The 25,639-nt window shown below is 39.3% G+C and overlaps 1 protein-coding gene across 1 annotated transcript in view; it reads left to right on the forward strand.

Moving 5' to 3' along the window:
- The window catches only part of COL4A6 (collagen type IV alpha 6 chain), a 138,333-nt gene that overhangs the window by 34,388 nt on the left and 78,306 nt on the right, over positions 1-25,639 (forward strand). The window contains exon 3 of the mRNA XM_075720777.1: positions 15,371-15,454. Coding sequence (XP_075576892.1) covers positions 15,371-15,454 — 84 coding nt within the window. The remainder of the gene's footprint in view (positions 1-15,370; positions 15,455-25,639) is intronic.

Genomic DNA, 25,639 nt, shown 5'->3' on the forward strand with positions numbered 1-25,639 from the left:
ACTTGCTGGGTAGGCAGGAGAGGAATCCTTAAGCAAATCACTTCTGCCCTGCAGGAAAGGGCTTGACTGCCTGAATTACTCTGAAGGGTTGTTTTACCATGAAAGGGCAGTTTGCTTGCCTTCTCTTGCAAAGCCAAAGCCTCAGTGAAATGAGAAGGGCAGCCCAGAAAATCAGTCTGAACTAACCAAATACTGTAATACTAAAAACATCCTGTTGTGCACTGTATGTGCTGTATGTAAGTACGATGAAAGTGGAGTTATTCTGCAGTAAGAAAATTGCTGGTTGATTTAATGTCTTGGATTCATTAGATACATCACAATCCTCAAAGTTTTGCGTGATCGTCTTAAATTGTGGACTGTGGTGCTATGTTCATTCTGCACACATGTCCAACCACGCTCAAAGACAGGGTCCAGGAACCTTTTCCAGGGGCTATGCCATTGCTGCTCTACAGAGCAGAAAGAAGTGCAGAAAACCGTACTTTCATTTAGAGGTTCCTCTGCAAATTTGGCTCGCCCCCTTCTTTGAATTTCCGAGGCCCAGGATCAGGTCCCCACAGAGCTGCCATAGGAAAGCAAAGCTAGAAGAGGGGAACCGAGAAGGCAGCAGGAGCTGTGACTCTCTCAAAGCAACCCAGAAGTACTCTGCTGGGGGATAGGGAAGAAGTAGACTTGGCCATAGATCTGTTTCCACTGAGTGGGTAGAATTTGAAAAGGAATTTGTTTCTGTTGTTTAAAAGTCTTGAATTCCCAGCTTTGTGTCCTCCAGCCCCTTGTTATTCTTCACTGCCTGTTCTGGAGCCGTTCCATCTCTTTCTTGCACCCCTTCAGCCTTGCCATTTTTATCTGCACTTTGGGATGTTACTTGCTTTTGCTCATTTCCAGCTGATGGACAGTTGTTTTATTTGCCCCCATGGGTTTGAAAAAGCTCCTTTTCACAGGTTAATGCTGCTCAGGTAAAACTTGAAAGGCCACAAGGAATCTGTTGATGTAGATGGAAGCTGGGAAGGAAGTTTTCTCTACAGAAAACCTGCCTGGTCTCTGGCTGCTTTTTGCCTTCCCAGCTGCTCAGCAGCGTAGGCCTCCAGGCTCTTGGTTTCACACGCTGCTGAAACCCAAACTCCTGGGGCTTGCTGCAGAGTACGAAAAGTACTGCCCAGAATTCTTTTTCCAATGTTGAAAACATCCATTTTATTTTATCCTGAAAGTACTAATTTTTCAGGATTTTTTTTTTCCTAACCTTTGTTACATATGGAATGAAAAAAATGTCTGAAATGTAGTATTTCCAGTAGATAAAGTTGTTGCCCTCCCTGTCTCCTACCAGAGATGGCTTGTTTGAAAAATGCTTTGCAGGACCACCACTGTGTGTGTAGAGGACTTTGAGATAAATGTGCTTATCTGTGCTTAGCTGTGTTTAGAAACATATGGTTATTATCATCAGTATGATAGAAGGACTCATCAAAGTCACTTTACTGTCTGCAACTGGGGCTAGAAAAGGGAATTACTGTAATAAATCCATGTTTAGTTATGTAGACCTGCTTGCATGGTGATATAATATCTCAGATGCATATTCGTGGTTTTTTTAACATAATTTATTTTTCCTGATTTTCCACCTGTTGCTTACTCTTTGTATTTCGGATATTTTTATAGTATTGGAAGATTCTTAATTGCCAACTGATTCATCCTCTGTTAGGGACTAAATGGAAAGCCTTTGGACTTGAAAGGGCATTTAGACTGCATTTGCTGCTTGGATGGGCCTTTTATGAAACTTTTCTTTTGCAGAGTTGTAGGGCTACAGAAGAACAACATGTTTGATTTCACTCTTATTATTTTTAATTTGTTTGCTCAGCTTAAGGTGCATGCAGGAGTATATACAATTTTAAGAAAGTACTATATGCATGATTCATTATTTTTCATTTTAACGTAAAGGAACTGATTTTTCACTGACATTTATGCTAGCACAATACGTTTGTAGATGGTACAGCTGACCTGGTGGCATCTTACCTTTCTGATAAAGGGTACGTGAACAATCAAGATTGCAAAGTAGTTAGCAGCCAGGAGTTAACAGTTGTATGTTCCTGAGAGAAAAACATGTTCTGACTTGAGAAGTCCACTCCCTGAAAATAGATATGGTGTACTAGAAATAGCATAGAGGATAGAGGAACAGCTCCAAAGATGTTTACTTAAAAAAACCCCAATTTTTAAAAATTATGCTTACTACTATGGTGCCCAAAGGTTAGTTAACAACAAGGACCCATTGTGCAGTGTCCAAAGCAAACATAAGAGTAGCAGACATCTTTTTCCCCGAAAGGAGAGTAATTTCTCAATGATGCTACTCTTTGAAGATTTTGTGGGTGGAGCACAAACTGCTTCCCTAATTTCTTTTGTGATTTCATTAACCAAGAACACGCAATGTGCTTGGTACTTTCCAGGATTGATGTAGTAGGTCTTTACTGGAAGACTTGATGAACATGACACAGTGGGATGCCTCACTGTGCTGTTTGCAATGGCTTTAGTCTATTCTTGCTTCAGTCTGTGACAAAGGCTCCAGGGATATTAGTGAGGAGGTATCCAGGTACAAGCCAGCTCATATTTGCAGGACCACAGAGTACAAGGTGAATAGAGAATAAATGACTAAATGGGGAAAGAAAGCAAACCAGTGAAGCTGTAGAGATAGAGGTTAAAGAGTTAATCATCTTGGTACTGTAACAGGTAGTCTCCTGACAGTTCCAGGAGATGGCTGCATATGTTTTTATTTAGATAGAATATAATTATATAGACTTCCAGCTGTTTGGGCATTATGGTCCTTTTGTAACCTGTGATGTAGATCTTCTATTTTAAAAATAGGATGAAAGGTTAAGTGAGAGCAAATGAGCTGGCTGAGTTGTTTATCTGTCCCATCCCAAAAAGAAGAACGAGTGACCTTCATCTAGATATTGTAAGTGAACTGGAAAAGCTGGGTAAATTTTATGCCTGTGGGCCATAATACTTTGCTAACTAAACCATTTCTGCACATGGGAGTGGTTCTTAGTTGGTTCCACCCTGTCTGCAGCTGACATGTGCCATCCTATTTTAGAAATTTAATCTGCGCTAGGTATATTAGTAACCTGAACAGACAAATGCCACAGCCATAACCATTTATTTGGGATACAGGTGGAGCTAATTGCTTATGTATGAAATGGAAATGCCCAACTCATCTGTGTATTATTGCCATTATTTATGACAGACTCCCAGCAACAGTGATTACTTGCTACAGGAACTTTTTTTTTAAAGTAAACCCAGTTCTTAATCACTCGTTTTCATTTTCAAAACTGTAGTAGTCCTCTGGTAATTAAGGATGGGACATCAGAGTTTCTTAATCAGCGTCTGTTGATAATGGGACAAGGAATTTGAGTGCAAGGCGTTGTGTGAAACTATTTAGTGCAAATTTGGAATCCCTACTGCAGTTATTAAAAAGAGTGCTTGCATTCCCTCCCCAAAACATGGATTTTTGTGTAATAAAAATAATTTGTCAAAAGAATGTGGTGGTTGTAGTAGGCATTTTTATCATGCACCGTATCATGGGGAGGGATAGAGGAGGTTTTCTGTATATGCGTTCTGGAAATGCTAGTGGCATAAAAATGGCTATGGCTAAATCCAGGATTATTTTTGTCACTTTGCTGTGGAGAAAAGTAGCTGTCTAGGTATTTTCAATGTCTATGGAAATGGGCATACTTGGGTATTCAGTGCTGAGGGCAACCTTTCCCTGATCCTGACAAGGAAAGAATCTGGAATATTCCAAACAGTTTATTTTGTCCTTTGGGCTAATGACAAAAAAAGTGTTTCACATTCCAGCTAAAAGCTACATGGCGTATTTATTTTAAATAAAAGTGTCAGATAAAAGAGTGAGTTTCGCACGCTTCCCTCTGTTTTGCAGTAACACTGCTTCTGGTATGCTAGTAAAGGTATTTTCATCTTTCTCAAGTTGGTTATTCCTGAAGAGGGAATAGTGCGATTTGTTTTTTCTTTCCATATCATGTTCCGAGTCATCCCTAGCAGGGAAGGGCAGGCAGTTGTACTGCTTTGGTCAGAGGGCAACCTTCGTGGGAGCTGAGGCAAATCCAGGAGGCTCATCTTTTATGCAAGAAGAGAGGTAATGCATACTCTTATTTTTTTCGCAGGGTCACTCTATGCTTAGGTAGATGTCCTGAGGGCCGTTTCTGAGGCCTTCACTGAGCAAAGCCAGCATGTGCCTAAGCTGATTTCTGTTTAGCAAGGCATTCAGCTGTGTTCTTTGGTCTCATTGAAGTCATCAGAATTAAGTATGGATCTTAGTGCGTTGTGGAATTGAGTCTTTCAGTGTTTTTTCACTAAAGGTATGTTTAACAGTGTATAGCAATGTGAAGCCTTGCTTTTGGGAAGATCATGTTTTCATTAGGAAAATAAAGTAATAGTTAATAAAGAGATTCAGAATACTGCTGATATGTGTACTGCATGTGCGCAAAGTTGACACAAAGCAGAACTAGGGGAATTTTGGCCATTTCTTTTGCTACTAGTTGATTTACTTTGTTTAGGAGAGAATTTAATGGAAGAAACTGGCATGAAAATAATTGAAACCAACAGTCTTCTTTTGCAAAGGCGATGCCCTCAGGAGGGATGGTTACACAAGTTGTACTTCTTTGACAATACCTTGAAGGATGCAAACAGAATAGCAAAGGAAAAGGAACCTGTCTAGAATCAGCGCAAATGTTGTTTATTCAAGTGCAGGGATGGTTAACTGGCTGTAGCTCCCACTTTACAATGTCCATCTCTGGTTTAGGCAGTGTTTTGATGCTGGCTGAGTCAGCTGAGCCTGCAGACCAAATTGTCTGAGTGCAGAAATGGCTCAAAAGCCACTTGTGTTAAGAGGCTGCACTGGTGTTCATAGCTGTGCATTTCCTTGTGCTCATCTCACTCTTCATGGTCTCCCCAGGAGATAAATCAAGCATCCTTATGCCAGCTGTCTCCCAGACATAAGGCTATGTGTGACCCCTGGTCTAACTCCATCGGAGTAAGCAGTTACATCAGAGATTCCCCCCCCACCCCGACTCAAATCCAAAAGATGCAGAGAGAGATTTGCAGTTAGCTTTGGAGTGGAAGGTCAGATGCAGCTCCCTCCCTCACTTCTTAATCCACCAGCATTTTGCCAAGAGCATCACTAAAAGCGCAGCCAGTTTCTACCAATGTTTTCCTTGGGTTTTACTGTTTGATTGTCAGTTCTGGAACTTTCATTTTAAAAAAATGTTTTTTAACAGATGGCTTTGAGGAAGGATGCATTTGAAAATAAGATGCAAATAATAAATTGCTGCTATATTTTCAAAGTTGGTGGTCTGTATTGTCTATAAAATTGGAGGATGACTCACAATGGACACATTCCAGTTTACCTTCTGGGACATGTTTTGCTGATAAGTACTACGAGCATTCCATTGAATTTTGGTGAAGATTTTCCTTGTCTAGTATTTTAATTGTTAGCCCTGTTTACAAGATGAAGGAGCTGAGTCACTTTCAGGGCCGGTGCTTGTCCGCTGGCCCAGCTGTATCTGGAATGAATGCAAGACTGTAGAAAGGTAATAAAATTATATATAAGGAGTTGTTGTATTCACCTCAGTTATATAAACCTCTGGATAAGCATTTTAGTTGAAATGGATAAGTTACTCAAGTTGTTATTTTCCTGATTTCTGTTGCAGTTGAATGAAAAGCTTTTGTATTCAAAACCAAAGCTTTATTTTATACCATTTAGAAAAAATGTCTTTAATGAGTGACTTCTCATGCAACAGAACTTGTAGATGTTGAGCATAGAAAAGCAGGCTTGAAAATCTCAGTTGTTGGAAAGCAGTGCCCTTACAAAACATACTGAATGAAAGATTTTTTCCCCCCCTTTAAAGAAGGAAAATGTCCAGATTACGTTTGACAGAGGAAAGGTTAGTTCCATAGTGAATTTGCAGAAGAGTCTTCTACAGGATTATAATTGTCTGTGATTTCTTTTTGAAAGTGAAACATGTTGCTTGCAAATGTTTTACGGTTGTTGAAGTTTGTGCTCCCATTTTGGCAACCAGTTAGAAAAGATGAGACCGTTTTAAAGATGGCTTTAAAAGATCCATGTTGAGATATCTGTAATTGGACTTGAAAACTGGCTACAGCACTGGAAACTTCAGCTGTTTGGAGAAAAAAAAACAAACTAATGAGGGGTTTTGAAAAAAGAAAATCATGTTTCATCTATTATGCAGCTTGTTGCAAGGTACTGTCAGAAGTAGAAGGGTAGCTGGAATCATGTTGTCCTTTCAGTCAATGAATGAATGCAGCTGTTCTTGAAAATTTGTTTCCAAGCTGTATGCATATCTTTAAGGTTGTGTGAAATCTTATATGTATCACAAGGACATTTAAGGATGAAGTGAGAAGCTGTCTAAAAGCAGGTTGGTTGATGAAAGGGTGCGCATTGTCTGTCATGAGTTATTCTGGTTTTTTAAGACCAACTTTTAGTTGATTTGCTTGTGTTTATAAAGGCTTGGGTTGGTTCATATGCATACACTGCACAACACGTATTGATCATAAGGCCCACCTCCTACAACTACATCATCGATACTTTTTATGATATCCAACTATCTGCTAGCATGGGGTTTAGCATCCTAAATATTAATCTGTTCAGCAACTTCAGTACAATAAATATCTGCACTAGTTGGCAATGTGTGTTGGATTTAGCCAGAGGGTTGTGGTAGAGTTGTGTGAGGTGTATAAAGCTGTTGGGCAGGTACGAACTTGGTAAATAGTTGTGCTAAAAGGTATAAATAACACAGTTATCTCTGATTTTGGAATCACTGCTTTAGGTTCTATAGCTTATAGCTCGGTGTGGCTGCAGAACTAGGGCAATGTTTTTTCTTCTTCCTTTGGCATATACCCAGCTTTGATAGAAAGTAATATGAAGAAAGAAGATTCTTTGCCAATATCCTTAGTGTTTTTCAGTGTTACGTGCTGCAACAATACGCGAATGTGGTCTTAAAATTCCCTTTTATGTAAGTTTCAGGTTGTTTCTTTCCATACAAATGGACCTATTTGGGGATGCATAAACACTACCAATGGCAGTTTCTTTTTTAATTAAAACAGACTGACCGTGCATTTCTTTTTCCCTGAGGTGACACTGTGGGTTCTCTGCAAGCACTTTTCCCTACAACAAGGTGCAATAATTCTACTGTTCCCTATTGTTAGCTCTGCCACATTTGCATGATAATGGATCTCATGCATATCCCTCTGCTGCCTAAGCACTGGCATATTGTGAAGTTAATGCAGAGAACTTCCTCCCACTCGACAGGATGCAGGGAATGAAAACCTTTTTCCCTGGGCACATCGGCATTCCCATCCAGCGAGAGCATGGCCTCTAACAGAGGAGCACACGCCTACCAGTAGTTTGGTTTAATGGCTGCATGTGAGTAGTGCCTACAGCCACATACACATTCTTTATGCTTGACTAAATTTAACCTATTAAGAAATAAGTTGTGAATTTCAACAAGCAGAAGAAACAAAAATAACAGAAGCTCTTACACAAATTAGTATTTTTATGTACTAAAGGTTATAAATGGTCTAATAGGATCTGGCTATGAAGTTGTTGCTTTAGAAGTACAAGGATCTCTGACAGGATCCTAAAGATGAGGAAACGTTCTTGGAGTGGATAAAGTCTTTAAAGAAATTAGGGTAGTGTACAGTGTTTTATAATACTTGTCGTAATACTGAGTATTTCAAAATTGATTGATGCTTATTGCTCAAATATGAAGTGGCTGGTCCAGTGCACTGGCCACCGGGGTGGCTGCTGGAACAACTGCGCGATGCTTACAAGTCTGAGCGCTGCCAGGCCTTGCAGGCTGGGGAGGCCAGGTTGAAGCGTGGGCAGGCTGATGCTGATCACTTCCCAGCCAGTAACAGAGAGCTGGGCAGACATGACAAAAGAAACATTCCTTCTGTGTAGCTGCAAAGATAAAGCTTTTCATTTCTAAACCGCATGGAGCTATTTGGAATTTTATTGCTCGTGTTTTCAGGCCAGGTAATCACCTGTTCTTTGTTTATGAGTTTTCTAACCTACTGATATGTGTAATGAGGTCTGTGGCCAGTTGTATGCCCAAATATAATAAATAATATACTTGGAAGCCATCGCAGGCGTATTTGTAGTCTGGAAATACTTTACTGGGAGCATGTTTCCCTTCACAGGAATTGATGACATTATTAGTATGAGTGAAAAATTACTTCAGTGAATAAAAAGTCTGCAAACTCTTATCTCTAAATTTCATCCAACAAATAAGAAATGCGTGTTTCCTCAAAAAATGAGTCGGGCAACCCTTCTATAGTTTGAAAGGCATCAGTTCATTTTTGCTGTGTGTATAAAGTGGAAGAATTGACCTTTAACATTTATTTTGTTTTGTTTTAAATCTATTTTTCAATGCGACAATACTTCTGTCTCACTGGCAGGAATGAAAGCCGGGAGTGGGTATGGGATGGAATTTGCTTCAATCGGAATTTACCACTAGTTTCTCTAGGCCAGGATTTCCTCCAAGTTTTGTAACCTCATGTGTCACTTGAATTGGAGGAGGGTTTCTGTTAGTAACTATCATTGAGTCTCAGCTGCCAGTTAAGATGTTTGCCAGCTCTATGAAATGCATGAAAATATTTGAGGACATTGGTTAACGAAGAAGTCGGTGAACCCTAAAATGAATTAGTATCTTAGCTACAAATTCACTTTTAATAGCTCCATTTGAAAGACCTTTTGTGCAGTAAAAGATAAGCTTGTGTCTTTGTGTTGTGTCCTTGCTCATGGAAGCTGTAAATAAACTGTCTGGTTTTAACTACATGTTCATTGACTGATAGACTATTCAGAAAAAAGTATCTGCAGCTTTGTGTAATCCTATCAACAAAAGTGAAAAATATGAGAAGACGGAGCTGTTCAGAGCCAGATTCAAATCTGTTAACATCAAATAACCAGTATGTGACATTCCTACTGCTGTAGTGTTTGGAGGCCAGTCATTTCTGTGGGACTGTAAGGAGAATAAGGTGGTACTTAGAATGAGAGAAGGGCTTAAAGTCTGGCTTTACATGTGGTTTATGAGTTAGTATTTAAACTCTACAGATTCTTACTTTTGATTGTGTGTTTTTTACTCTCTAATCCTGTTAGAGTCGATGAAAAAATGCTTTTCCAGGCTTGTCACAATTTTACAGCAGATTTTAATGCAGCAAATTGTAGGAGAAATTTGTAGGTGTAGAAAGTGGAGACCTTGAGGACAGTTTCCACCAACTTTTATTTCATGAGGTCAATTTTTTTTTCACTGCTTTGCCTTCTAGACGCTTTTGGTGCTAATGGCTGGAACCGGACTGGATGGGAAGGCGATGCTTTGGCATGAAATGCTTTAGCAACAAAGGAAAAATTTCAGTCACTGAGTCCTGTCTCATGTTGTGACTGGCCACTCTGTCGTGTCAATCTCCATTAAAAGAGATTACCAGTTCATCAAAATTGTTCAGTCTGTTGCCTTTTTAACTGGAAGGATGTTGCCCTCTGATTAAAAACTTAATTTCTCCTGCATGTATTTATTGAAGCTTATACATACTTGCTCTTGTGCCAGCATTGTCCTTTCCTCTAACTAGTTAGTATTAGACAACCCAGTGTTCCGTCCCTGGCAGTCACCCATAGTGCTGGTTTATGCACTCTAACCGCACAGAGATCTTCCGGTTGACGTACCTTCTCAGTTACTGACAGCCAGAGGTGTAAAATGCTCCAAAGCAGCAGGGTGGTATCCAGAACATAGTTTAAATAAAGTTTGTTCGCTTCTCTGGCGTTTACCTTTCTGACAAATGTATAGGTGACCATTGCATCACCTCCAAGTCTTCATTTTGCTGGCCCAAATGAATCATGCTCTGTAGCAGGAAGGCTCTTAAATCACACATTTATAATCAGAGGGATTTTCAAGCTCTGTGCCTGTGCAGAGTTCATCATTCTTGAAAGTAAGTGACAAAAACTGTGCACTGTATTCCAGCTAAAATTCTACTCGTGCTAGTGCCATGTTATTAATATCTCTGTAGTCACTTTTTCTCTTGGATGGGTGTACAGCTGTGAGGCAGTATGATGATGTGGCCTGAAAAAGATGAGTTCTTGGGAATGTCAGGTGAGGCAGTTTGCTCAGAGGCTTGTATCATCTTTCTCTTTGGTAGTTCCTCAGGACTTTCTCTTCATCTGCTGCTTCCCATTGATTACCCAGCCCCCAGTTTGGAAAAAAAAAAAAATCCTATTATTAGTTCCTAGGCTTGATCTAGCTCTTAAGACTATTAAAAAAACCTCAGCAGACAGGGCAAGTCAAGGTTTGGGGAACTCACTAAGAAAAAAGTTGAAACGAGTTCTGGCACTTGATCTTCTTTATGGGAAAAATGTATTTTCATTTTATCTGATGTTTTGCTGACATGATTAATTTTATTCTCACCTGTTCAATATTTCACTGCCAAACAAATCCAGCAACTGGTTTCATACAATCTAACTGGCAAGACTGTCAGTTTATTTCTGCTCTGTGACACCTCATGTTAGGAAGAATTACTGAATCCATTTGCTGCATCATGTTATGCTGTCTTTGATGGGTCACACTGCCATTTCTGAGTGCAGCAATTGCTATGGTTCCTGGTTTATCTTTTTCAAGGGTTTTTAGCCTTGAAGAAGTGTTTTCATGTCAGCAAGGCAACTGTGTATTAGCACATGCACAGGAAAGTAGAATCCGCTGATTTCAGAGGGAGAAGTTGAACATGTGGATAAGCGTTTTCAGAACTGGGCTCTAAATTCTGTAATACAACTACTAAAAGAATAATAGACAAAGCAAATGCTATAATGAATTTAATTCCTAAAAGCCATGAAGGCTAAAAAAAGTAAGGTTAACACAGCAGCCTTACGTAGCTTATGAATTAAACAGAGATATTAAGTTTCACTAGTTTTTTCGCTGTGAAATTTTACAGGGGTGTCTGAATGTCTGGTACTGTAAATATAATTTCCTTATTAGTCATCAGCAGATAATAGGATCCTGAACTATATGAAAGATGTTTATCTGAAGATTCCAGAAGTTTTCATTATGCTTTATTTACAGCTTGTGATTATGAAGTTTCTTGTTAGGATTTTGCTCTAGACTGGAGCAGTCCTTAACTGGAGTTGGGAAGTTACTGGGAATAAGTCCTGGGGAAAAAAAAAAATCATCCCTGCCATATCTCTTTATGCAAGTCTGAGATTCTTTCACTTTCTGTTTTATCACCATCAACTGGTTTTCGTCATCATCTTTTTTTCCTCTTTTATCACGGGCATGCTCTTTTTTCGGTGTACTTTACATCCTCCAATTTTGCATGCTGGCATTCCTTAGAATCCATGCTTTTCTAAAAGTTTCCAGTTTATTTTCCCATTACCACCACTGCTACTTGAACTTCCTCATGTTAAAGATGATGTTTTTAACCTTTCTGCTGTCCTTTACCAAAACGTGTCCTCATCACGTTCCTCTGCTGGCTTGTGGGTTCACCCTCCTAGGTGATTGAAATCATTGTCTTCAGCCAATAGATTTCAAGTCTTCTGCAGTTGACCCTTTGATACAGAGCAGAAGTTTTGAGGCAAAATTGGGCCCCAGCTCCTGCATCTGAGCTGTGCTTCTTGGAAATCTTCCACTGAAGTCCTGTGTTTGTTTATTCCAGCCTGTGCTGCAGGTACAATTTTCTTTGCATTTGCAGGCAAGGCCTTCAAGATAATTTGCAGCTATTCTGTGGTCCTGTGTGTTGCTCTAGAGAAGCTGGAATGAACATGAGTGTGGGACACCTCTTATGGCATCACAGCTGTTAGGTTTCTTTACTCTCTCTGGCTCCGCTCCAGAACAAGCTGAAGTCAATGGAAAGATTTGAATGGCACTCCATCTGAATGAATCAACTGTGCATAAATGCTTGATGGAGGTACACCAGAAGTAGGAGAGGGAAATTATTCTTACACTGACTCTTGTTTTTGAATGTCTTTTAGAAACGGTTTCTCACTCATATCAATACTTCTTAAATAAAGTGTTTTTTCTACCTTGAAATGTTAGTGATTCTTACGTGAGCCTGAAATTGATTTAACTCAATTAAAATCAGTATGTATGTTACTCAGTTTATTTTACGGCTATTAAATTACAGAGAATGTATTTTTTTAGCAGTGCTACTATTTTATGTTTATGTTTTCTGTTTTGAAAACCTTGGTCTACTTCTAGCCAATGAAGTTAAAATAGTTTAATTCATTTCTGTTATGGTGGTGCTTACCGCTATAACTAGTACTCTTGATTTCTTTAATTCTTGTTTCTGAGGAGCCGTATTCATCAATCTGAAATATATCTCAGAGCAGTTGGAAAAATCTCTTCCCTGGATACATACACAGAACAAGTATGAAGGGCCCATGCTTACACGTTGAGATTACAATCTATAAATGTTCGCATGACCTATGCATTCATACATTTGAATGGGAAAATGTATTAAACCTTTTCAGAAGAGAACACTGTGGTCTAGAATCTTACATGCAGCCTTTAGACTTATATTCATAAATATTATGTACATGGCTGTTTGCTATTTAAGTAGCCTTGGAGTGTCTGATGTCAGCTACTTCCCCTAAATAAAATACTTAGGACATGTAACACCTGGTTTGGAGCCAACTGGCTTTGGTTTGCTTCCTTTCCAAATGCTTTCATTCACAAGTGAGCAAAATGACTCCTCACACTGTGAAAAGGAACCTAGAAGTACATTGTGAACACAATTTTACACCAAATAGGGACATATTTTCAGTTTTTAATAAACCTTAGTGAGAGTTTGATCCGGCTCCCAATAAATTCAATGGGAAGATTTCTTTTGACTTCAGTGGGATTTTGACTAGAACCATATTTGCAAACCACAGCACGGTGGGGAGCGGCACAAGCAGCGGGGATGGAACAGGGATGGAAAGAATCCTTACTTTTTGTCCATCCTCTGCCACTGGGAAGGACCTGATTGCCACCAGAGATGGGGCATTTCTGACACGGTGAGCTTCAGTCCTCCCAGACAGCAACTGTTGCAAGTCAGTGACCTTAGAGGAATCCAGACCTGCGATGAAATAAAGTTTCTTTGCCATTACTCACTTTTAGGAGGCAAGCAGAAATAACAGAACCACAGGACACAAAGGCTCATGCAAATGACTGTTGGAACAAAGAATAATCTGGAGAAAAAATAAATAGGAAGTTGAAATCTTTGAAGAATTTCAGGTTGAATACATGTCTGGGAAGGCATAATCTGATTCCCTGGAGGCATAAAGCTATCTGCTAAGAGTGTAAATGTAAGGTTAAGTGAGGGGAATAGAGGTATACAATGGCTAGCAATGAGCCCAAATTTCCACTGCAAAATATGCATATAATCATGGCAAAAGGTGTGTCTTGATGCACTTTGCTCTTAAGTCTTCTTAGACCCAGATCCTAAGGTCTTAATAATACTTGTGGTCAGAAATGACCTCCCAGCAGTGTGTTTGTTAAGACAGGGACCAGTTTTTATGTACTGAGCCCTTGCCAATGTACATTGCAGATTCAAATTCATGCTGATCATTCCTTGTCTGAGCAGAGAGTTTGGACATGCTCTTACAGTTACTGTATAACCTCTAGATACAATTTTTTGGCTCTTCTTTCTCTGGTTTTTTTTTGTTTGTTTGTTTGTTTTTACCTTTACTGCATTAAGCTTACTTTTATTTCTTGCTTCTTAGGGTCAGAATTGCATGCATTGTGTTTCTTGTTGTGGTGCCTCTCTTAACGATGTATCGCTCTTTCTCTGTTCTGCTCAAGTGTTACGTTAGATCCTACCATAGGATGTTAATGAGTTGTCCAAAAGCCCGATATCTAATGGGATCTCACCTGAACAGAATTGCCAAAAAGTCTGCAAAAGTAGTGTTTGCTTGGTTTTTTTTATACTTCATGCCTCTTAGAATTGCTTTAAGGTTGTTATGACTATTTTGCAGCAAGAGATAATGCTCCCTTCAGGCTAGGGAAGTGTGGGAGGTTGGATTTAAGGCTTTTTGTTAATATCTGTTCATTCTATGCTGCCTTAAAAAGAGGTATTTAATTTAGCAAAACAGTGTGAATCAGGGTAAGGTTAAGGTGTATAGAGGGTTTTTTATTTACCTGTAGCAGAAAACTTATCAAGTGATGTCAGACTAGTTACTTTCTTTGAGAAAGCTGATGCAAAGAAGTTCAAAAGTCCATGAGAAACTTGCATGAATTGCCTTTCATTTTTCACGTTCCTCACCAACAGATGTCAGGAAATTTTAAAGGCTTTAAAAATATTTTCTGTGAATGCTTTTAGTGAGGATGTTTTCAGTTCCAGTCTGAACTTGTTTCAGCACTTAGTTTGGTCACCTTGATATGAGGAGCTTGAATGTTTATTCCATTCAGAGTTCTGAAGCCTAGGGGACTGTACCTGAGCACACTTGACAGTTTCCTTAGAGAGGGGTGTTCTCAGTGAATGCCTAAATTACAATGCTAAATTGAACTTTTTTCCAGGAGTGTTATGGTGTTGTCAGTAGCATTGCAGGCCTTTTGGCAGCCCAGTATTTTGAGCGTGTTGAGTGTGGGAGGGAATGGGTCAAACTCTCGCAACTAAACTCATGTGGTTGACTTCCAGGTACTGTCACAATCTGTGTTAGCTGGGAATTAAGTGCATGAAGTAGGGACTTCAGATTTACATAAATATTGTAATTATCTTTGAAAAAACTAATGCTAGTGCAGCAAATTCAGAATATATTTTTCACATTAAATCCAAATCCGCGGTGGTTTCCTACTGTCTTCCTTGCGCATCTATTCTTTGTTAAAAATGCCATCTTCTCTCATCCAGGAGTTTTTCTGTTCTTCTGGCTCAGGGGGTACAGCTTCTTGCTCTTAAAATGTGCACGGATCACAAAGTTAAATTTGTCTTCGTTCTCACTGGTGTAGACATACTTGGGTATGCAGGATGGCTGAGGGACAACTTCTAATTATTGAGTGTGATCCTAGTCTAATAGTGTACTGAGTACCTCAAAACATCATCTAGTTTTATGGGTTTTGGTAGCCCTAGAAAGCACTCATCACCTTGCAGAATAGCACCAACTTGTGTAAATTCACTTGGCCTTAAAGGATTTCTAAACCAACTTTTTCTGTCTATTTGGTGATTTTAAAAATGACCCAATTATGGAGAAGTTAAAATGTAACTATATTTTGCCACTTATTTCCCAGCAAATTCACACAACAAATGTAACGTAGGTGAAAAGTGCTGAAATGAAGCATTTTAATTAAAGAAGATCTTCAGCTGACAAATAGTTATTACATTCAATTTTCTGTCTTTTTTTTAATAGGGTGGAAAGAAGTCTTACAGTGGGCCATGTGGGGGCCGTGATTGCAGCGCTGGATGCAAATGTTTTCCAGAGAAGGGTGCACGGGTAAGTTTGTTTTCACTGATACAACTAGTCCTTGTGTCTCTTACCAATTTTTGTATAAAATATATAAATAAACCCCAAGTTAATATATGTAATTCTCAATCTAATGACCTCATGAAACAAGAGAAATGATGAAGACCAGCTGCATTTCAAATATCCCAGGCCAAGATTTCAAAAGCTGTTCTAAGGGTTTACAAATTCCTAGCTTTGCAATGAGTCTTCAGTGGACTCTCATTTCTTTATGTGATCTGAGTCCTAGTTCAAAAAAGTTGGATGTTTTTTAAGTAGATTACAACAATTAAAAAAGAAAATCAAAGTCGTGTGGGCTTCCAGTACAGATTTTGCCCAGTCCTTACTGTAATAGCTTCTATTTGTGGAAGTGTTTTTGACTTTGGTATTTGTTTGTGAAGGAACAAAACTCTGAGCTAATCTAGGCATTTCCCTTTGAGAAAGTATTTTCTTTAGCTAAAGCCCCTCTCTCTGAAGTCTGCATTTGAAGCAGCCAAATGTTTAGCAAGTTTTCTGTAAAAATCTTTACTTTTGATTCTGTGAAAGGGTTATAACTTTTATCTTAATGCAGCTGGTTATTTCCTATCTTAGGGTAATGCAGAGCTGCTGACTTCACTCTGCCTTCAATTACAATGTTAATTTTTGTCCAGACACCATCTACTTAATATTTTCTCTTAAGGTCTCTAAAATATTTTAGCACATATCAAAATGAATCTTACAGATTGTGCTTATGGAGATGAAAGGAGGAAAGAGCTGCATTGTAGGTACTTGAAGAATTAACTTGGAAGGGCTTAAGGAGAAGGGAAATAATACTAGTGTCTTGTTTAATAAAGCAGGTATTCTTGCTGAAATCGTATTGAGAAGTCATCCTCTGGGGGAAAGCAAAAGAAATTGTCTCATTTAAACACTAGCAATCCTGATTTTTTTTTTTTTTTTTCCTGTGTATTTCAGTGACACACTATGGGTAAATTCAAGGCATCACTTTCTAGGACTCAACTTAGGAAAATGTTGCTATTTAGCAATGATCATCAGCATGGTCTTTTAAATGTTTCCCTAATTGCAGACAGACTTGAGCATGAATTCTTAACTGATAACTGATGATGTATTTGCTCTGGAATATAAAAATTCTTTCAAGTCATGATGTGGCAGGGTGAAAACATGTCTAAACAGATAAGCAGAAGAACTTTGGAAGGAAGTTCTCAACATAACCTAGAATGCGAGCTGAAGCCAATTGCTCAACACCTTTTGAGATTAGATACAGTAAGGGATGGACCTAGTTTGGTTCTGGAACACAATATCCTGTAAACGCTTTGACATTTAGATAGCAATGGGCATCATTCTTCTGTCTCTTTACATTCCTGGGGTTCAACTTGATTGTTTGAACTGGCCACAACACTGTTGACCTTGCAGTTTGAGCTCTTGGCATCTCTTTTGTTAAGATGTCACAAAGATTTTAGGCTGTTTTCATTGCTGACCTGAGAACTCATTTGGCTTTTAGCTTGTTTCTTATGTGACCTGTATTGGTAGGCATTTTCAGTCCTTTAAACACGTGTTCCATCCTACTGAGACCTGTCCGTGGAGTAAACTGTCTGCTAGAAGTGGTAATCTTTCCCTTTTACAACACTACTTCCATCAAGACATACTGAGCCCTGCTGACGCCTTCTTGGACATCTGCAGGCAGCTGCTGGAGTCCTGCCATGCCAGAGAATAAGGAGGTGACTGGCTGAACTGGGAGAGGGGATGGTGTGATTATGTGTCCTACAGCACAGTTTGTTTCTTGGAGAAGACTGTATAGCCTGAGGCTAATTCCTTGGCTTCCTGCCTACCTTCTCCTCCATTGCTGCAAAACCTTTAAGCTCAGAACAGGCAAATGGGAGATGGGACTCCACCAGTTCCCTGAATCCATATTTTGTTTAAAAAAATGTTTCGGCTGTCAATTTTGCACAATTAACCAGATCAGAATAAAGCTAAGCTTTCTTTTTAAAAGAAAGAAAGCAAAAAAGCACAAGAAAAATGACAATAAGCTGACAGCTCAATGAAAATAATATAGGCAGTGTCCTTAAATGTTGTCCTCCTCCCTGGGTGTACTTCTGCTCAGATCAAGCTGTGATGAACTTGTTTCTGACCAGATACTTAAAAAAAATTTATTTAGGCAATAAAAATGTCAGAAGTGCCTAAGACCCACTGCCTTATTAGTGAATGATATTTCTAGAAATGGGATGTAGGCATGTAGAACCTTGATGTCTCCATGTTCTTGTTCCTGCTATAGACAGCTAGTGCATGTGCAGGATACTTAAAAAAACCAAACCAAACCAAAACGAAAAAAACAAACCCACAAGTATAACCTCCTTCTCTTTAAGACGGGGCTTGGTAGAAGACTAATCTCTGTAAAGTGAGTCAGCTCATTGGGATTCTTTTTAGATGGAAGGGCAGTACAATGTTTGTCTAGCAGCCATTTAAGTAGTTGTTCTAGCAGAGTAGTAAGGCACAACTCCTACAAGAGCAAAATTTCATTTCTGTTAGTTGTCCCAATGGCTTGCATTAACTTTGAAAAGCTATAATGCTAACTGGTACCCATTTAAGGCTGTTCAGTGAAGTTTAATGTGATCCAATTTACTGTGAAGCCTGCACAAGAAGAAATCTGTTGTCCACTCATCCTTCATCTTAGCCAGTGGTTCAGAATTGGTCCTTGTATCTAATGATAAGTTAATGAAAAACCTGGCTCTGTGTAATTCAATGGCAAAACTCCTGGGCCATGTTGCAGCATTTCTCCCCTCTTTATCAGTTCCTATCTTGTAAAGATCCATGGGTAACAGTCCAGTGATTTCTGCAGAAGTCCAGTGCTTAGTGGAGAGGTGTTACTTTCACTGAAAGGTCCTAGCTAAGACCTTTTCTGGAGGTTCTCTCAGAGGTCAAATGAAAAGATTAAACTGAGTTTGTGGCTCTTCCTGCTTAAGTGCACAAGAAGATATCTAGTTAAGCTTACATGTCATGTGACAGTTTAAGAGTAAATGTAGTAGCAGGAGAAGCCCACCGAACTGTTTTTGGCCAGTTACAAATCTAGGAATTTTGGATATGGTTCCCCTAAACTGCATTGTTAGAACTTATACTGACTTTAATATGAAATCTAACAATGCTGTGCAAAGAAAATGCCAGGTAGTGTCACAGAGAATATGAGAGCCCCTACCTACAGCTGGATTCTCTAGGTGAATGTGTGGGACTTCTAAATCTCTGTCCCTCTGCTCCCATTCTCCTGGCCAGCTGAAATACCAGCTAACAAATGAGTACAACAAGGCAATTTTAAAAGGAAGTCTGCTGTGATAGTGGAGGTACCCAAATGTGCATGCAATCTGTTTGGGAAGGGAGACAGGCTGAACACAAACTTACACTTATTGAACCCACTTCTGCATACAAGTCTTACATACAGTTCTCTTTCAGAACAACTGATGAGTAGAAAAAGCGCTTTGTATTAAACAATGAAGCACAAGAGGGAAACTGGAAAAAGCAACCGTATTTAAATTATAATGTAAGTGAGGAAGTGAATGTAAATTCTGATTCTAGTTTCTATCTGGTGAAAGGCTGGATTTCTAGTATGTATAGTTCCAGTGTAGGTGAGTGATCTACAGCTAGAAAATTTTTGGGACTGTCAGAAGAAATTATTGTGCTTAAAAAATTGTTTTTTCACATTGTTTGATCATTTATGGGCAGGGATAATGCCTTTTGAAAATTTCATGCTGTATTGATGGCTGTCTTGCTAAGAAACACACTGCAGATAAGTCAGCAGTAACCAGGAGGGCATTTTCCCTATTTGCAGAGTTTCAGGAAGCACTAAATAGTAGATGGCCTGCACCATTTCATATCTGCAGCTCATTTTGCATTTGTTTATGATAGTGTTGGCTTTTTTGTTTTTATATACTGTCATCTACTTTCAAACACTCACAAAGATAAACTAGCAGACACAGTCCTTGTTGCATATATACATTCTCCTGATGCCTGTTCACTTGTCTTGGAATTTATAACAGTATTAGGGTTTGTTTTAAACTTTGCTCAACATGTGCTGGAGCTCTTCAGCTGATACTAATCTTCCATTTTTTCATTCTGCCTAAGTCCTGTCCTCACCTCCCCACCAAATTCAAAAAGAATTTGAAGAAAAAAAAAAATTTAGAAATTGTTTCCAAGGCTCCACAAATTTCTCAGCAGAGACTGTCCCAGCCAGCTTTTATAGCTTAGAATTGCTGTAAATTGGGAGAACTTGATATTACCAATTATATTTCATTTTTTCCTGTGATATGTGATCATGTCAAATAATGTATATATTTTTTATGCATCATGTGTTCTTTAAAGCTCATTAAAATATGATGATATGATCAATTAGAAAACTATTAATGGCATTGTAGAACCTCTTTCCTGTCTCAGAAGAAAATCCACACAGAAGCTATTTCTAGCAACTGGTGTGGTTGGAAAGGAGTGTATCTGTAGAATGAGGCAGTTGGTTCTGAGGATGTGGTGGACACTTTACACTAAATTGAGTCTGATCCCATGAAGTGAAGGGCTACTGGAGTGCATCAGGTATGCAGTGGAGCCTGTCTCCTAGGCTCACTCAAATGAAATTCTATTTATGTACTCCCAAGACTACACTGCAATGTGAAGCAAAGCACAGTAAGTAGGAGAGAGTAAGATTGAGAGATTTTGCTCAAAAATGCAGTCACTATCTGAATTAAAGGCTGGTGTACCCAGAGATACATGAGATTCCACAGGTTTGCTCTAAAGTTAAAATGATGATAGTAAATGTAGTGTAAATTATCTGTGGGCAATCAAAGAGTTTTTGATAGAATTACTGCAGACCAAACAAGCTAGAAAAGATAGACAGATCCCCAACATCCATGTACTGAACAGCGTAACCTGAGGTCAGAACTTCGGATGATTTAATCTAATTGTTATCTAGCATAAACTAATGTCTCATTGGCAAGAGATCTTAGATTAACTTTTGTCTGGAACTAATCCCCTCAACTTAATACTGGGTGTACAAAGTGCCTCTCTTGTGATAATTAGTTGAAGATTGGTTGACATTTCTTTGCTATTAAATTGTAATAATTACAACTTGTATTTTTTAATAATGTTCACTGAATTCTGCTTGGGCTGGTTAAATGCTCTAATTGGAACAGTTCAGGGATTTGCTGATGAAACACAATTTCTTTGGAAGTGTTGACTCAACAAAACTAATTTTTTTTCCAGAAGTGTTTTACACAAACATATTTGTCGGAGACAAAATTCTGTTAAGCTGTTGCTTCAAACTTCTCTCTGTTTCCATGTGGCTTCCTACTACCTGGCTTGACAAGCACTGTAGGACATAGTGACACCATTTTGGTATCCATGGCTTTCAGGTTGGCCCACCATACCAGTTTAAATCGAACTGTACTATGAGATGTTGATATTTCCTTCAAACAGACAGTGCCAAGATATCACCCATTCTAAACACTGTCTTAGTGTACTAATGGTGGATAACGAGCCTGGTAGAGGTAGTACTGGGATCATTAGATAGTTATTTTTATAAAGATCTTCTCACATCCAAGAGGAGGAGGGATTATTGCATTATAGTAGTTCTTGAAAAATGTTGGCCATTTAACAGTGGTTGTAATTGCTGGTTTTGTAGTGTGTTTAGGCTTGGTCAAGCAAGACAGTACACAGTAGCAAATACCACTAAATTCATATGCAGGAACATGGAATCAGTTCTCTAGTTAGTGAGCTCAGAAAAGGAGGTCAAAATTCAGGTGGGAATTAAATGTTGCTTAATTCTAGAGTGAGTTCTGCCTCATCCAGGTTAAAACAATCTGTGAAGCCATGCTTCCTGGCTTTCTCTCCTTGTTACCTACACCCAAAGATTTCTCTGCGGGATCCTTCCTCTTAGAATAAGTATAGCTGATTATTTTTTCCTGTTGCAAAAGAACCCGAAAGTTTGGACTAGACTACATGTATGCTTTGCCATAATTTCTGGTTTCATCTCCAGGTTTCTCCAACTGTTATTGTAGGTTCTTCCTTTCCACTTGCATTGTAGGCAACCTCCAGTCCAACTACTGTGCTGTGGTCCCCAAAAATACCTTCTTAAAATCTTGTATCCAAACCTCAGGGGATCAGTTCTGGTAGAAAGGTTAGGCCTCAGTGCTTTTCCCTCTTTTGGCTTTCACAGTTCCTCTCTTCTATTTTTCTATTTATTCATTCATCATTTCAATATAGTGAATTGTTTTCCTTTTCTCTGCCATCAGCTGTACGTCCCACCAGACCTGTACAGATGTTCTTAAAATGTCTCACTGTTGCCTTAGATGCAACAGTGCCAGAAGCCAATGTCCTGTTTTTAACTAAGTCCTCCTTTTCCTCCTGTTCTCTTTGCTGTTGTCAACACCAGCACCTTTTCAGTCAGCTATTAATATGCCATCCTTGACTTGTCTCTTCCTGCCAGGTTTATAACCAATTTCTGACATTCTCTACAATATCTCTAACTCCGTTTCCTTCCCGCCTACACATCAACAATTCACATCACATCAACAATTCACATCACTCTTCTGGCTACAGCAGAAGAAGCTACAGTCTCCTTTCTGACTGGTGTCTGGAAATACTGCTTATAAACTATTGTCCTGACCTGCTTTTCTGTGTTTCATCTCTTTGTGTCTTTTTATTGTCTTTTAGCTGTATCTGAAGATGAAAGATCTTGGACTTTTGCATATGTCTGCCTCATGTAACAGACTTCATCAGCCTGTCCAATTTCTCTCCTTTCCTCATCCTTCTTTCTATACCAGCTGATTGTGTGATAACTTGGGTTGAACTCCAAGGTGGACTGACTGCAGCGTAACTGAATGTGCACAGCAGCTTAGGAAGGCAGGCAGGCAGGTTGCTGTCTACCAAAGCTTCTGAGCACTAGCAATCAGCCAGCAACCAGACCCTTCTCCTCCAAATGTGAATGTAAAGTTATTTTGATGTGTTGGAGTTTTGACACTATTGCAGTACTTTCACCTTTAGTAAATACTGGTCATGGGATACATGTAAATGATGTCTAATTCTTGTTCATATCCCCTTCTGGTTAAACAAATAAAATGCCATCATCTGATTTGGGAAGAGAATTATCTATAACATTGAAAAATGTTGACCATCTGTTCACTGTCATTAAGAAGTTTTGGCAATATTTTGAGAGAAAATGAGGTAATAGTTAAGTCAAACAGCTTATGTGCCAGCTGCTTTTTTAACAACTGCCAAGATTTTTTTTTAAGTAATAAAACTGACTTTGCCAAATGCGGCATTAAGCAATTATTGTACATGTCCTCCTGACCCAACCTAAATACATTGAGCCTAGCCCTCTAATGAGAACCACACCATATTCTAACTAAAACAACATAAATAAAACAGATCTCGTTGCATTTGAAAATATCCCTTATGCAATGGGTATCAAGACCAAACCTGTTCATATGTACAGTCTTACATCATCTCTCATAATCTCGAGTACATTTGTGAAGACTTCTCAAGGGGACGGGCAGCCGTCTTATCTTACTTAGAGACGTCGTAGAATTCAGTAATGGTGAACAACTCTATTTAAGCAGGCTAATCAAGGAGTCTCTGGTAGCAAATCATGTTTCCATGATTTGTTTTGCAGTTTGGCTGAAAGGACGTGTGCACTAAATGAGGCTAAATATATTCTAGGAAACATATCCCATTACGAAGGTTTCCACAGCTTTGGAAACTAACCAGAAACCGTAGCATTGCTGTATCACCAGGGTGGCTGAGCTGACTCTGTGACCTGAAACTGTTTCTAAATCTGCCTGCAAGGGCAGCATATTTTGTAATTGCAGTGGGGGCCCGTGTTTACTTTTGAAATCAACCAGAACATGGGTCCTCAAACTGCGCTCCATAGAGCACTTCCAGATGGCTTGGAAAAGCCCAGCAAAGAAGTATCTGTCACTGTTCAAGTAATTGTGCTTCATGTGAGTTGTAATCCAGGATTTTAAAGTCTTTCCAGTGTTTTTGGAGCAAATGGAGCATTTAAAAAGCTCCTTGCTGCATCCTACAATGCTCTGAGTTGTCTTAGCTTGAGAAGTTATGTAGTCTCACTATACCAAGTGAATGTCTTTTCTATTTCTCCTTTCTAGCCTGAAAAAAAAGTGTCTGGTTTTCTCAAATTGAGCTTCTCAAAAGTGAGGTGTTACTGGTATGGATTTAAGCTGACTACTGAAAGTCATGTGGTCAGCTGGTGGCAGAGTCAGATTGCTCTGCCGTGTACTGTAGTATGTTGTCCTCATCTGAAGACATAGTAAACCATTGTGGCACTTTGGGACATGGTTTAGTCTACCCTTAATTGGTCTAGTGTGGACTTGGTAATGTTAGGTTAATGGTTGGACTGGATGATCTTAAAGGTGTTTTCCAACCTAAACGATTCTATGATTGCCTCCATGCTTATGCTGGCATCGTGAGCTGAGGGTGCAGGCGTGTTGCCCTGGGAATAAATATAATTTCTTGCTTATACAAGGTGCCACAGCTACCATTGGTAATCTGGGTGAGTAAAGTACTGTTCCCCTTGAAGCCAATGGCATCACTGCCACTGATTTTATTTTATGTATGTAGACAGATGGGAAGAGAGAACCAGACTAGCCTTCTCCCTCCTCTTTGGAGCCTTGCCACAACTGGCCTTCTGTTCTGGCTTTCTATCTTGTGGCACTTTCTCCAAGACCAAAAGTGACAAGTTGTGCTACAGATTTGATCCATATGGACAAACCAGATTGTTCAACAACAGTTTCCTAGTAACGCCCCCTGTTTCCTAAATACTGGAGAGCAAAAACATCCCCATATCCAAATTTTTTCTTTATAAAAATTGTTAATTCTTTCTTGGCTATAGAATGGAGTGTTTGACGAATCTGCGATGTTTTTACTCGCCGTATAACTCCTCAGAACAGGACTAACATTGACCCTTCAGTTTCTGTTGTTCATTTGTTTATTCGCAGTAGGTGAAGAGTTGTAAATACTCTTAAAATTGTCTTCTGTCAGCCACTTCACCTTGCAGTCAGAAAGACAACTAAGAATTCCCATAGGAAGAGAAACTCTCTGGTGTCCGGCCCAGGGCGGGAAAAGCAAATGTTAATGTGAGTCTTTGGACCATATGAATGTCTAGTTGTGCCTTTGCTTAACAAAAGCTGTAGGATTTTGTCTGATGATTCCTGCACTGATGTCTCAGTTGAAAAGAGATGATTGATGCCCTCTTACATCTAACAAATGGCACAAGACTTTGCCTTTCCTGTCCAAGCAGTTAACAGGCAAGAAGGGGTAACTTATATCCTGCCTTGAAATTACCCAATGGGCTTTTTCTTCCATTGCATTCTATATCATTCGTGTATGGGATTTCCCATCTAGACTGTGTCTTAGCAGCCTTTCTCTCCAGGTTAAGTTCTGTTTAATACCTCATTTTCTTCGTACCTCTCTCCTCTCACCCCATCCCAAAACTTGCCCATCTTCTAATTAAGTGTGATTGTTTCAGGATATTCCTGGTACTAATTATTTTTTAAGCTTCTTAAAATGAGAAGAGGTGCCCTTTGCAGAAACAAGAGTCTTTTTAAAAGAGTTTCCGTTGGCAGTAAGTGAAAGGTCTGACAGAGATTTTCAGTGTGATCTCTTGAGTAAGACAACCTCTCGGAAACAGAAGGATCACAAAACCAATCTATGAGCAAGGCCCAATTCTAAGAGATTTGGCCCACACTCAGGTTAGGAGCCAATTCATGGGCCAGGAAAACAGCCGACAGCAAGGATTACTACAAAGCAAACTTAATTAGGCAACAGATAGGCAGGAAGTACGCCAGTCATGGAGCCTGCAGCCAGACAGAGCACATAATGAAGATGGTTAACCAGGCAAAACTGTGTTTGTAGTGGTAAAAGAGGCTGTAGTGCCAGTTAGTTGGAGGTAAAGCCAAACGCATGGGTCCCACAGGTTAGCTGTCAATCCCTGTTTTCTGGGAAAAATGTGCAGTATTTTTGGTGTGAATCGCAGCTTTTCTTCATAGGAAATCATAGATTTCAGAAGATCGGAGAACATCCTGACATTTCTCAGCTTTCCATGGTGAGTGAGGTTGAAAAGCTGTTTAGAGATAGTTTCCCTGCTTCAGAAGAGAAAAGGACACATATATCTACAACAAAAAAGAGTAGGAC

This window comes from Pelecanus crispus, chromosome 13, assembly GCF_030463565.1.
Source record: "Pelecanus crispus isolate bPelCri1 chromosome 13, bPelCri1.pri, whole genome shotgun sequence".
NCBI lineage: Eukaryota > Metazoa > Chordata > Aves > Pelecaniformes > Pelecanidae > Pelecanus > Pelecanus crispus.